Consider the following 15,093-nt stretch of genomic DNA (forward strand, 5'->3'; position numbering starts at 1 on the left):
ATATTTATAAATTATGATTGTTCGTCTCTTTATTTATATATTCTTAGATGATATGCAACATAATATATATAGATATAAATGTATTGTCTTACAAATATATAAAAGAAAACCTGTCTTCATAACCATTGCAACAGCTGCTTTTGTCACAGTTTATACAAAAACTATCAATTATGTATAAGTAATAAATAAGCCTTATTAGTAAAGTCAATCAGCTGTAGGAAATGATAAGTCGTTTTGGTCATGTGCGCTGTCACATCCAATCATATGGCTTCTTTTCGTCAGGTATCATTTATTCATAATTCATGTAATTTGTGTGCTCCGGAAAAACTGTATTGATATTTTCAGGATAAAAACAAGGACATTTGTCGAACGGTAAGAGCTTTGTTTTTGTTGATATTAAATTGTCGTTTTATTTCAGATTTGTAACGAAATTTGCTATGTTTTATAGTTAAATAACATTCGAATAGTTTGTCTTTGTTGTATCTTTTCAATTGTTTTTTGTTAAATTTTCAATTGGTTTTTTTTAATCAAGTTTGGTATACAATGTATGTCTCCCACATAAGAAAAACTAGTTCTATGTTCTGCTTTATTTGATGAAAAAAAATTATGTTTGTCCAATTTTTTAAGTCTAGTGGATGAAATTTATTCATGATGGCGGAGAAACTTCCATTTTGAAACGAAACTTTTCAAAATGATTCATATTTGTATTCAACTAATGATAGCAAAATCGGCTATTAATGTTTCAAAGCTATTAAATATGTAAAAACTTTATCAATATTTGAACCAACCTGTAAAACAAACATTTTATACATACTCCTCCAATAACGTATGTAAAACGGACAATGAAGTAGTTCATAGTTTTGATTGAAACAGTGTATTACCTAACTTAAAGTATTGTTTATCTCCGGATGAACATGAATTTGGTTCCCATTCATGGGCTTTCTATCTTTTTTCATTGAATTTGTAGTAAATAAAGAAAATAACATTTTGGCAGCAATTTCAATATAAATCCGAATGAAGTCATGGAACTGATTGGTATGAAGAATTTACCATAATACCATGGATACACTGCCTTAGTGGGTATTTTTTTCATATCTTTTGTTTTAACTCTATTCTAAAAAAATATGTTTAAATTAGCTTCTTAAAAGATTCCAACTCGAAATAAGAATTGTACTGTTGCAAAAGGGAATGGATAAATGCACCAATAATGCACCTTAACTTTTAGGTACTAGTAGTAGTCGCGCCTATTCCCATTTTTCAATCTCGTTGGATTTTTTTCTCTTTATCAATTTAAAATTTCGCAAGATCATAATTCATTGTATTAGTTGAAGATACGAACGAAAAAGTCTACACACATTTTAGACAACACGATTTTAACTCATTACATGTACATTTAACTGTTACGAAACAGATGGCTACAAATGTACAGGAAATACATTGAAGTGTATACTTCCACAGTCATTAAAAAGAATACACAACTCGATGATCATCATTATTTCTAAAATAAACATACAGTGTGTTAAATATCTCATTCAAAACAGATTTATTGCTACAAAAAGAAAATTAATGGATTCAGAAAAGATTAATGGTAAATCCACCTTAAGACATAGTAAGTTTTCAGAGTAAATACTGTCAGGTGCAAATAACATACCAGGGATCTGCACATTGTTTTCATTTGAGATAAATCATTACATATCAAACTGTTTCTGGATTTCAATTACCATTTAACGGTTGCAGCTGTGGTGCTATGGCTTTTTTAAAAAAACAGCATCATGATTCATGTATCAAAAAAATAACATTCTAAATCTCTAGCTCGAGATTCTCGTCATAAAAAAACTGCCAAGACGTGCTTTTTACCTATTGTGCATCTACCAATTCACTGTTTCATATGTGGTGGTATGGCTTTTTTCAGAACTACATCATGATGCATGTATTCAAAAGGCACATATAAAGTCTCTTCCTCATTGAAGATTTTCAACATAAAAAAAACCTGCCAAGACATGGTTTTTACTGTTCCATTTTGGTGTTTTGACTTTTATCAGAAGTGAATTATGATGCATATATTCTAAAGACACATGTTAAATCTATAGCTCAAGATTATCATCATAAAAGACCACCAGGACGTGTTTTTTACATCTACCATTTTTCTGTTTCATATGTGGTGGTATGGCTTTTTTCAGAACTGCATCATGATGTTGCTGCATGTATTCAAAAGACATGCACATGCTAAGTCTCTGGTTCTTTCTCAACAAAAAATAATCGGAGTCGTGCATTTTGCATCTTTTATACCATCTTAAAATTACTTTGTATTAGCAGCAAACTCGCTTTCTTTGACATCTCTTGTGTTATAGTACTAAACAGATTAAAGACTCGACTTAAACACAAAGAACATTGAAAAAAGGATATATCCCCCAAAAGCCTTCACACCGGCAATGTTTTGGTTATAGTTACATACTCTCGTATACCGAACAATTCAGTAAACTTTTACGAAAGTGTTCTCTCAACAGTTATACTCTTTTGCCACTTTTTTCACTATGTAGAAAGGTAATCATAAGGTACGGCTGAATTTTTGTATATTCCATTAAATTCAGTTGTCCCCAAAGAGGAGTGCAAATATGTAAAATTGTGTTGACATCTCTATAATCCTTTACTTGCAATAATACCCTGACATATGTTTTTATGGTTAAAACAGAAGACGTTGATGGTTGAATTTATCTGACTGTTGAATAAGGATGGTAGATCGAGGGTGTTTTCATGTTCTTATTGACACCTTAATGTACATATTTGATATTTACTACTGTTTTATGCCTAGACTTGTCACATACACTGTAGTATGTCTATCTACAATGAAGTTTTTATACTGCAACTATTTAAAATATATAAACATGATAAAGACATATCTGTCTATATTTATTCAATCTTTAAGAAATCACTTATCATGTAATTCATCAATGAAACGCCTTAAAATCTTACTTCAATTTGATAAAAGAGAATTTGTTTAGAAATGATAAATATTCTCATTTTTCTGAATAGAATATCTAATTTTAAATAGGGAATTTTTTTAAACATAAGTTATAATTGTGTATAGTGAATATACTTGTTGAGTGGTGAAACTTAAAAAAAATAACCTTGAATTGAATTGAAAATACATGTATGTATACAACATGTATAAATATGTAAATACTGGCTTCAATAACAGTTAAACGGCGTGACATAGGGATGCAAATACGCATGCATGCACTAAATATATTGCTTTCAATTTTTAAATCTTATATGAAATGCACTTGAAGAATGTTTGCTTTATCGTGTTTGACTCAACACGTTTTCAAACATGTTCATTTTGTGTTATTATTACAAATACAAGGAAGTATGATTGTTTATAAATGAATCGGTTTCCAGTCGCTCATTTCTGATAAATACATGAAATATGCATAAAACTATTGGAGTGTAATGCAAAAGAAATCCCAGAGCTTATGGAATGGCAAATTTGAATTATTGATCTAGTATCCCGCCAGGGATCTGACATCTAAAAACAATTTCTTTATCTTAACAAATGATAATTTATATGAATCAACAAACAGAATTTGTAGAATATAAAACACGCGGTGCAATTTACATGAATTATACTATAATTATTACAGTAACTCTAAACTAAAAACACTCGTTATTTCCGTCAGTGCAACGGAACATTATATACGTTTATTGATTTAAGTACCTAAACCGAGTTGACATCAAAATATAATTCTATTGAAGTTTGTCTGAATGAAATTTACTTATTTTTGCAATAAATAAAATAGCAAATTTTTTTTTAACTTCTTGCTTCATTGTGCTTATAACCTTTTACCAAGCTGGACCTTCTATTAGTCACTATGCATGGGACTTATTTGATATCTAATGGTCCAAGACACACGTTTCAGATTCTTCGACATTTTGGTGGGCACAATGACATCCTAAATAATATTCAATTGCGTTATTGGCGCATCCAGAGAGGAGGTGTCTAAAGATTTCTATGGATTTATTTCAATAACGTAACAAATCGGCAAAAACTAAGCAGATTATTCCCCCTTTTCCACTTGAATCCTTAAATTTCCCTTGTTTTAAAACTCTGGAATCGCATCTTCTCTTTCTCCAACAAATAGAAAATAAGAATCGATTGACGACTCATCTTATTTTGTCCAAAAAAAACATAAATGCAGGGAATAAAACGAAAAGAAGAGTAATACATTAAGTCTCTAAGCTGCAATTTTAGTGCATAGCTAGCATTCTTTTTAGACATACATACACAATCATGGTGAACCTTTAACCATTTGTGTGTCCGTAGTGTGAATACTATAGGCTACACCTGTCTTCATTTCATACAAAATTATGCACAAAATGAAATGATTGTGATCCTATATACTGCAGATATCGTGGCTGTTTACTATTTTTTTTTTTTTAGATCTTCGCAATTAGTAATCCTTTTCCCTATCTTAACCTCACGAACTTCCGTGTGCAGAACAATAAATTATTTATTTTCTGCAAATAGTTTCGTCGTTTTAATCATTTATAATGTGATAAATGGACATCATAATAAACGGCTACTGTACAAACAGTGAAATACCATTCTGACATTTAGAAAATTGATGTTAATTGCATATGTCGCTTGACAAAGCTATAACAGTCGTCCAACCTTGGTTGTTTTCCGTTGCATGTAAATCTATTCGATCGAAGAGATAATGACGATGAAAAACATTTCGCATCATTATGATTCTTCCATAACGTCAGAAAAAGAGAGAAGGAATACGGCATATTTATTACGTAATCAAAAACCCTACAAGGAGGCTCATCTTAGCTAGGATGACCTAACTGATGTCATAAGAGTTGGCGTAAAAGAGAATAGAAATCAAAATATGTTATAGTTTTTGACCAAGCAAGTTTCTGTATATATAGACAGATAGGGATGCTAAAAAAGGGGCATAACAATTTGGTGATACTCGCTTTGCATGATCCTGCATGGTGCCTTCGGATTGAATTTGGCAGCAGGCACACCATAGTCTTAACGCTAAAATGACTTATATTAAGGCCTTAACGACAACTATTCATTTGTGTTAACTTTAAAGACATTTATTTCATTGTTCGAATATTTCTTCATAAATATGGTCAAAATCAGTCTGGATTTAAAATAAATACTTGTTAAATTGTGCCTTTTGTCGTTTAAATATATATAAATAAGGACAAGTTTATGTTGTCAATAGGTTTCTTTGTAATAGATATATAGCTACACATTCCAAAATTTACCTACTTCATCGATGAATGGGTTGATTATATGGTTTGGTTTTAATTCGTGTTATTATGAACGAAATTTATTAGCATTCCTTTTGTTCAGAATAGCGAACGTGACCTTTCAAAAAGAAAACTAAAGTCAAAACGAACTTCCTCAAATGTGTATTATAAACGTTAACTTTGATCTTGATTTAAAAGCACAGCTGATCGCCAACTATGATAATAGACTTTCAAATAGTACCTACATTCTTTTCTTGTTCTGTGCATTAAATTTGATTTTCTTTCACAGAACACTCTTTATTAAAAATGAAAATTTTGTACAGACAGTAAAATAAACAACTTTTACGTTGAACCTGAATAGAGGTTACTGACACTGAGCTCCATGATAAAAAAATTCTGAAAACTCTTTTTTTTTTTACTGTTATCAAATTATAGTATGATAGTACATTGAACAAATATTCAAATACAAATATCTTCAATTCCAAAGTACAGGGCCCATATAAGGTATTTTAATTAATATGAATCACAAAGACAAAAAAATATAATTACATATACATACATATCAATATAGTTGTTATTATGTACCTGGTATTATTTAAACTTTTTTTAATTTATATTTTCGGTGTTTAAGACACTATACGATCAAAAATTGATATATTTATTTCATTTCTGTCAATATGAAATCACGATAATCCATTACGTTGATCGATTACATCAATCTTTGCGGTCGATATGATTGACATCTGATCTTTCAAAAAATCAATATAAAATGATAAAAATATGTTCAAATGTTAGTAGCATTATCATCATTCTATTGGGCGTTGTCAGTTTTTATTTCGCGTACGAATTGTTGTGTCTCCTTGGTATCGTCCGCCTTTTTTTTTCTAGTGTCACTTTAATGGGGTAGACCTTGGTTCAGGGAGATAACTCTTTAAATCAGTTAAGCGTTTTTAAAAGTCAAGTTCATCAATGTTTTTTAAGCATTTACCTGAAACAGATTAAAAATAAACTATGTAACGTAGAAGCTTAGAATATGTTTTTGAAAATGGTTGACACAAACGTACTGATGATTTTAAGAGTTATTTCCCTGAACCTAGGTCTACCTCCTTAACTGATCTTATTTAACTGCTAAGAAGTTTAGTATCGTATTCCTATATATAAAAATAAAGTGTAAATGTCCGATTATTTAGAAAATGTAAATGGCTCAAAATAAGATGAGTCGTCAAAAGATGAAGCGCATATATCCATTTTAAAAAGGTGGCAAAACTGTTGAGGTTCGCCTTATATTTTTATTCATTTGATATCTTGCTTTTAAATAAATTAGCTATCTAGTATGTGTAAACTGTATTTAAAGCACTTCTATTGGACTAAGTTTCAATCAATTTGTCCAACCTCTTTGCTTTCAGTACCAAAAAAAGGTGTATCTGTTAAATAAGGGAAGGAATGTAGAAGACAGCAATCCATGAATGGCACAAAAACAATAAAATTAAAAAGATAGTGACAAGTCAACATACAGTCTATAGAAATGACAATCCGAAAATTTATCCACAGTAAAAAAAACATGGTTAACGAACAGCCATGCCTCCACCGCCAGAATCTTTAAATAAAATGCAGTTTTGTTTGAGAAGTCGAATTTTTCAAAAACCTTTCGTAATTAAACGTCAGATTTGTGTTCTGTAGACTCAAAGATAAAGTTCGATAGAGGACAGTGCTATACTAAGTCAGGAACCTGATGTTCATTAGTTGTCGTTTGTTGATATGGTTCTAACTTTTTCTCGTTTGTTATATACTAGAAGATTAGACCTTTGGTTTTCCTGATTGAATGGGTTAACACTTGTCATTTCCGGGCCCTTTATAGCTAGATTTTCGTTGTGGGGCAAGGCTCCGTACTGAAGGTCTTACTTTAGCCTATAATGGTAAACTCTTACAAGTTGTGATTTGAATAGAGAGCTGAGTTGTCTCATTGGCACTCATACCACATCTTCCTATATCTATTATTATTATACACATATATATATATAGTCACTGTGATGTTTTGATCTCACTTTACTTTTAATAATTTAAAAAACAATTTGTTAAATATTAATAATATTGTAATGTGTTTTAGGTGGCTATGGATGAGCAAATAATAGATTTGGAAGAAATCGTTGAAAAACAAGCATGGGATTTATATATGAGCAGTAGAAAGAAAGGATTTCCAAAGAAAAGAAAAGAATTAAATTTAGTATTTGACTGGTCTGGAGTGTCTTTTGTAACAGAACAGCCAACTTATTCCCCAACAGGAAACGCACATTTTGAATCGAACGTTATATTTAGGTCGGTCTTCGAAAATCAAAGTGCCAGTGCGCAGACTCATTCTCTTAAAGCCGAGCGCCAAACAGTTGCGGAGTGTAAAAGTACCTTGTCAAAGGGCTACACGACAAGTTTAAATATGGGTTTAGAAATAGGAGCACCAGAGGAAATAGCAAAGGCTTCAATAGGATATTCTAGAGGATATGAGGTGGTTAATGGTAGAGAGACCACTAACCAGAAAACATTGACATGGTCAAGTGAAGGGACACTTACAGTCCCAGAACATTCAAATCTGACAGCTGAAATTCATATCAAAGAAAAGCAATGTGGATACACATTCAAATCTCGTGCCGCCATACGTGGAACAGTTGTAGTGAATTTCTACAGTAGGAGGGACAATGACAAATATTTAATGGTATTCACAGGAGATATGAAAGACGTTCTTTTAGATGATAAAACTATACCGGACTTAAAGACCGAGGGACGGACAGTGTTTATTGATATAGAGGGAAGCTGTGATTTTAAGTTTGGGATTGAACAACAAATAGTTATATCGTAGATTCATATCCGTTTATATGCATTTATAATTGCCATCGTTGTTTATCGATTGTTCAGGAATATTTGACTTGATTCTGAGGAGCCAGAGCTCTTAGACTGATTCGCCGACATGCATTAACTGTTGTAACCGGGCTGTGATTTTCTGATGTATTTCGTGATCATCATGCAGATATTTATTTTTTACAAATAAGTTTTTTTATAATATATTATTAGGCTTATATTGCTTATAGTCTATCAATAGTACCGTTTTCTATATAAAAAAATCATTTTCAAAGATTTTATCCAATTGTTGTTGTTGAATTACTCAATTATATTGCAGAACCTAAAAGGTGTTTTACCTCTGGGAAATATAAAGAACTTATCACCTCACTGAGGCTTACTCTGCTTCTTTAAAATTTCCTGTATCTCGAAGAAACAAAAATCCCTTCATTTTACTTATTTTATTTCCATAATTATAAGATCTAACCGTAACGTTAAAAAATGCAAATATGAATTTGATAGAAACACATGAAGCTAATTCTTACATACACTGAACAATATACACTCTGTAACGCTTTTTCATTCGGTTCTCATCACGTATTCTTAGACAAAATAGAAGCCACGAATCCACTTTATTTTTTTTTCATTCTGATCAAAATTCTAGAACAATTGAATGAGTGGTTGCGCATTTAATAATTAATTTTGACATCTAGCTATGAATGGAGTTTGTAGCTACTGCTTTAAAGAATATGAGGTCCTGGTCTAAAAAAATTAGGGCAACTGTTGCGGTTATATATCTTTGTTTCCTACTTTAATTTTGTGAAGTGGTAGGTGAGCTGAAGCGATAGAGCTGCTGGCACAGACTATCTTCCTATCTCCTTATCATAGGGATATTTACACTGATCCTTATGTATAGATGTCTTTGAAGGTCTTTGGGGTGTATTTTTGTTCAATTTGTGGGGTTTAATTGTGCTCAGTTTTTAGTTTTCGATATAGTGTTTTGGTGACTTGTTTTCCTCTCGTGGGTTTTCGTATTTTTTTATTGCGTTGTCATTTGTTCTTCGTCTTCTGAGTTTTTAATTTTCTCTTACTATTATTCCTCGTCTCTTTCTATAGTAAGTTAAAACTGTGTTAAGATTCGGCAAATTGACAAATATTCCAATCCTGTTATTTGCAACGTACTTATTCAGATTCATTTTATGATTTAGGTAAAAGTCAGACCTCAAGTTGCCTTCGATATGTAACTGACTCGAGAGTTGGACACCGGGTATATATTTTTTCTATTTGGAAAACCAGCACCATTGGGGAATTACGCTCGAGACCAAAGTTTAAGAAGACAAATACTTTTTTTTAATAAAATTGAAATATCCGAACTGAATAAAACATTGTTGGTATGAAACTCTTATAACATGGAAACGATTACGGAATAACTTACTAGTTTTTAGCTTTTTTTCTCGGATCGAATTGTCAAACAAAACGAACTTGCGTGCAATGGCAGAGGAATCTGAATATCGCATTCCCAAAGGTGTATATTTCAGGTGTAATAAGTTTATAAGACAACCCAATATTTGTCAAACTTAGCTTTTTCTACATTTAGGTTTTAACAGCAATCGAAGATATAATGTTAATGCTGACTATTTGGCAGTTTGAATCAAAAACATGAGTACTGTCATATGACATTTATTTTTACTTTCAGTTTAAATTACATTCTTGGAATGTTAAATCATTTATTTGCCTTTCAATTATTTTCTTTTGTTGAATCATTCGAAAGTAATCTGGTTTAATGCTTGGCAATGACTACAATTTATAAAATTAATTCAATAATAATAATGATATTTATACATTGTTGCTCACTCTTGCCCCAGGCAGCATTTTATTTACATCAAGTTATGAGGGTCAACATGGGATTTACAGAATAAAAATCATTGGCATAAAAAGTGATGAATAGGCAAAAAAATATAAAAAGAATGTCCATACATGTGTATTTTGGAAAATTATCCTGACTTGACTTAATCCACTTCGTCCCAAGGGGAACATTATAAGGGCGACTACAGTTTCTGTCCATGGCTGTTCGTTTTGTTTCTTTCCAGGTCATCCCAATTTTACTCAGCTCGGTTGTTAGTCCCCTGCGCCAGGTGTTTTTTGGCCTTTCCCTTTTTCGGTGTCCTTGGGGGTTCCATTTTAGGGCTTGCTTGGTAATGTGTGTGGCTTTTTTTCTGAGGGTATGCCCGATCCACTTCCACTTTCTTGCTCTTTTTGTCTGAGTTGTTGGCTGTTGTTTGGTTCCTCTCCATAACTCATTGTCGGATATTTTGTTTGGCCATCTGATGTTGAGGATGTTTCTCAAACATTTATTGACAAAAGTTTGGATAGATTTGATGGATGCAGCTGTTTCTCTCCAGGTTTCTGATCCGTATAAGAGTACAGATTTGACTTTGTGGTACAAATGTAAATATCCTTAACTTTGTTCTAGTTCTTAAAGCATTACTCCTCCAAACAGGTTTAAGCATGGAAGCCGATATGTCTTCGTCTGTGCCTCCTGATGTACTGATAATACTTCCAAGATAGGTGAATTGTTGTACATCTTCAACAGTAGAGTCGTCGATCTTCAGACAATCGTGCTGGTTTGTATTTAGCCTAATTGGTAAATCAGCCTACAAAGATCCAAAAGGCATTAGATGGACCCTCACAACACGTCTTGAAGATCTTGAATTTGCTGATGACATTTGTGCACTATATATATCCCATCGCTTTCAATATGCACGACATCAGACCAAAAGTCTTGAAACAGTAGCAAAACAAACAGGCTTATACATCAACGCACATGAAAATTATCCTAGTTAAAGTACAAATGTAATTTAATAACTCCTTAAACATTGTTAAAGGCTTCTTTTTTGCTGTGACAACTAAGTCTTTCAAGACTTCAGAATTATTTGGTCTAAATAACATCCAAGCTTTTGAAAAAGATCAATCAATATGCAAATTCAATGGTAACACGGAAATTTTGTTTGTCTCTTATTACTGTCATCACTGTCTTACATTTTTTTTGTCTTAGTCATGTACCTCCAATCTACTTATTAAAACCAACTGTCACTAACCTCGGGGGATTTCCCCATGGAGACTTCCAATTAGAAATTTGGAAAGCTAAATTTTGTCCAAAAAATAAAATAAATCAATAATTTTACATTGATATATGACATGTATGAATGTGAAAGTATGAAGAAGCAACTAAACATCATTAAAAAAAATTGAAGGCCCCTTTAAAGGTTTTGTGGGACTATGAGAGCCATCTTGCTCGTAAAACCCCCATGGGCATTTTGAAATGTTGGCAGGTATGAACACACCTCAGAAATCACATCACACAGAACATGCAGAATATAACTACAAAAATGTATAAGCATTGATAAACAAGAAAACATCTGATGTGAGTGTTCCATAATGGAAAATTTTCTTACAAAAAGAACAGTAACCTGCATTGAGTAAAACTTTAACATCACAAGTATATTTAAAGGAGAAGGCATTTATAGGAAAATGAATTCCCTAGTACTCAGATGGATTTTTCTATCAATCCTTTTTCATTTCTTTTTGGGAGTTGATATAAACCTCATATCTTGCTGACTTTGTCTAGTCAATGAAATAGACACATGAGTTCATTTTATAATAAGACTTGCAAGTACATTGTACATGTAATATGCTTTATTGACCTGAGCAGAGAACCTTTTGTATATATCGCATACATTCATGTACATGTATGTTTTATTTCTACAAAACAAGAAAAAAGCCACACAAAAAAAAACAAGTGAGGAATGAGATCTAAAATAACTAGTTGAACAATTCTACATTAAATTAATATGGTCTAAATCCATGAAATCGTCACAAAATAATTAGACCAGCACATTTGTGAACTATATACACTTTTGCAGTAAATTAGGTTTACCATCATGATCATGCTAACATGTTTGTTATTTGTTCAGCCACTGTTCAAGAAATTGACAAGAAAACAGTAGAAGTTGATATAAGAATACCTAATTTGGAAGTGAAAGCCAAGATTCCAGGGATAGGAACTGCTAAACTAAAGGATAACTGTACAGTAACACCCAGTTTTGAGGCAAAGTAAGTAAGACTTGCATTATTATAATTATAAAGAAATAAACTTGTAATGTCTTGAGGAACAGAAAATATATGATACTTAAAAACATACATGTATGGTAGAAAATAAGTAACAGCTTATTTCTAAATATTAATACTGTATAAGACTAAGTCCTTGGAAACATTCATGAATATACATTTTTGTTAAGAATGTGTATCTGATGCATATATCTTCTTTGTGTAACACATTTATGTTGGTCAAAGGCTGTGACCAATGGATTTCAGAAGGTAGTAGACCTTAAAAATGCATAATAACAAGCAATCTGGCTGAAATCCAGTAAAATATCATTCCTTTAACTGTTTAAGGATGTTAACAGGCTTAAAACAAACACCCAAAAGAAAAAGATTGTTATGTGATTATAAATTTTTACATAGACAATAGACAATATTTATTAGCACAAACACATTTACACTAAACATTACTAAATGGTTATGGCATACAAAATTAAGACATATGACACTGCAAAGGTCAATTTTTAGGGCCATATGTGGTCATATGCTTTTACAAAAAACATTGTTTTTTTTATTTTGTAATTGTTAAACTTGCTTTAAAGGGGATTATGTACAGTATAGGCTTCAATTTAGACAAAAAAATAAAATACAAATCTTTTTGTTTCAGGTATAAGTTAAAAAGGAATTTTGAAATAATATTTTGTCATCATGGTCATATGCAACATTGAGAGTAAAACATGTGAACCTTTTTGTTAACTGAATAATTATTATGCATTGCTAATTAATTTAAGACTTTGATGTTATATATTTAAGTATATTAAAATCAAATTTGAGTCAAATCTGTGAACATTAATTAAACAACAGGTTTTTTAAAGCCATTCTAGGAACCTTTAGAACTTAAATCTAACTAGGAAAATGAAATTAAACATTTAATTTATATTGTTTTATTTGTTTATTTTAGTTCACTTCAAATTACTGCCATTATTAAGAAGAATGATATTGAAAATAAGTTTAGATATGATATAAGAAAGTTACCAGGGGAGATAATTCCAGAAAAATGCACCACAAAGGTTAGTAGATTGTTAAAACATAAAAATAAGAAGATGTGGTATGATTGCCAGTGAGACAACTCTTCCTAAGAGACCAAATAACACCAACATAACCACTATAGGTATCTCAAGGTCCGCTTTAAAGGGGCATGAAATGACAATTAAAACCAGAAAACGTTTAGTGAAATGAAAATAATGAAAACATGCCAAAAAACAATAAAGAAAGAATCAATAAAAAATAAGAAAATTTGTCATGCTTGAAGTTTTCCCCTGTAATATAATACACAGAAAAAAAGTCAGATTGGTTAAAATGATTGAACAGTTGAAAAGTTTGATTTGATAAAACAATTGTAATAGGGTCATAATTTTAAATGAACAGCAATAGGTGAAGAGAAACCTGTATTTTGTACATTGAAGTCATCTATCTCTTATTTAGATTTAATTCAGTTAAATGACCAGGTACACATAAGTGCTTAAATGATATACATGTATACAAGTAGCCAATGGCTATAGTATGTATCATTACATATATATGTGTATCACACTTGTAATAGTAGGTGTTATGTTAAACTTGGTAATGGTCAAATCTTTAAATGAAATAGGGTAAATGTATCTTTCTTTTTTGTAATTTACATAAACTGTCATGTTAAACTACAGTAAGATTTTAATAAAGCCTTAAAATACAATTGATATAGGTCATTGAAATGTGAAGTGTTTTTTGTGTAGAATGATAAGTTGATTTTTTTTATCTTCCAACATGCATGACATGAAGTGTAATTTATAGATTTTTCTATTCACAGTACAAAGATGATCTGATAACTGTATTACTACACAAAGCTGAGCCATCATCATGGGAGATACAATTAAAGAGAGGACTTGAGCAAGCTAAAGATTAAAAAGGATACCTAACTCAAGTGTTGAAGGGCCATCATGCCTCTTTCCACTGGTTTACTACTGTATAACCTGCATATCAACTTAAACGATTTATTAAGATTGTATATAAACCTATAGAAATACTGATTTTTACAACAAAAACCTATGCATCTGTTGTGTTGTCTACACTCCTCTAGATATGATTGTGAATCATAAATTACCCCATAAAGTCAGATTATACAATGTATATTTCAAATTAGTGCAATTTTCATTTTCTCTTTTGTATATTGAATTTACATACATAATGTATTCCTTAATCTGTAAAAGATATGCCTTTAATTTATAGTTACTTGTGTGTTGTGTATACTGCTTGCACAAACTGTTAAAGGTTTCTGATTTGGTCCATTTCAGAACTGGTACTTGTAATAGATAATTGATTAACTTTACAATTAAATATCATCCACACATATCAAATACTTAGCAGAATATGAGATTCTTCACTTCACACAGTTTTGCTCTTTTGTTTTTGAACATCTTTCTTTGATACCCTGTGCAAATAATGTTTTGGGAGGGCTATATTGGTATCATCTAGTTCATCTGTGTATCTGTCTGTCCATGTATATTAAAAGCTTCCTAAATTGCTAAATGAATGTCAACGAAACTTAACATAATTGTAGGACACTACCTAAGCAGTGGTGGATCCAGAAATTTTTATAAGTGGGGGCCCACTGGCTGCCTAAGAGGGGGCCAGATCGCTTCACGCTTCAGTGAATCCCTATATAAGCAACCAAATTTTTTTCTCAAAAGGGGGGGCCTGGGCCTCCAGCCCCCCCCTAAATCCGCCTCTGCTAAGGGTGTGCATATATAATTATTTCAGATCCTGCATGTTAAAGGGGAGACAACCCAACTAATTAGCCATTTCAGAATCTAATGTATCCTGGGTAATATTTTTAAAAGTGTACACCAAAACGTCCAGATT

At 31.6% G+C, this 15,093-nt stretch overlaps 1 protein-coding gene across 1 annotated transcript; it reads left to right on the plus strand.

Moving 5' to 3' along the window:
• The first annotated feature begins 9,521 nt into the window (after nucleotides 1-9,521).
• Nucleotides 9,522-14,272, plus strand: LOC143083166 (uncharacterized). Its single transcript, XM_076259398.1, has 4 exons — nucleotides 9,522-9,616; nucleotides 12,066-12,204; nucleotides 13,154-13,262; nucleotides 14,042-14,272. The coding sequence occupies exons 1-4, from the start codon at nucleotides 9,583-9,585 to the stop codon at nucleotides 14,135-14,137; spliced, it is 378 nt and encodes a 125-aa protein (XP_076115513.1). The 5' UTR covers nucleotides 9,522-9,582; the 3' UTR covers nucleotides 14,138-14,272.
• Nucleotides 14,273-15,093: the final 821 nt, after the last annotated feature.

This window comes from Mytilus galloprovincialis, chromosome 7 (genome assembly GCF_965363235.1).
Source record: "Mytilus galloprovincialis chromosome 7, xbMytGall1.hap1.1, whole genome shotgun sequence".
NCBI classification, from domain to species: Eukaryota; Metazoa; Mollusca; class Bivalvia; order Mytilida; family Mytilidae; genus Mytilus; species Mytilus galloprovincialis.

What these genes read in the sequence shown, in the direction of transcription:
- LOC143083166 (XM_076259398.1), top strand. Translation starts at nt 9,583, where the DNA reads ATGGCAGAGGAATCTGAATATCGCATTCCCAAAG. An exon ending in TGAATATCGCATTCCCAAAG is followed by an intron (nt 9,617 to 12,065) that starts GTGTATATTTCA and finishes TTATTTGTTCAG; the next exon opens with CCACTGTTCAAGAAATTGAC. An exon ending in CAGAAAAATGCACCACAAAG is followed by an intron (nt 13,263 to 14,041) that starts GTTAGTAGATTG and finishes TTCTATTCACAG; the next exon opens with TACAAAGATGATCTGATAAC.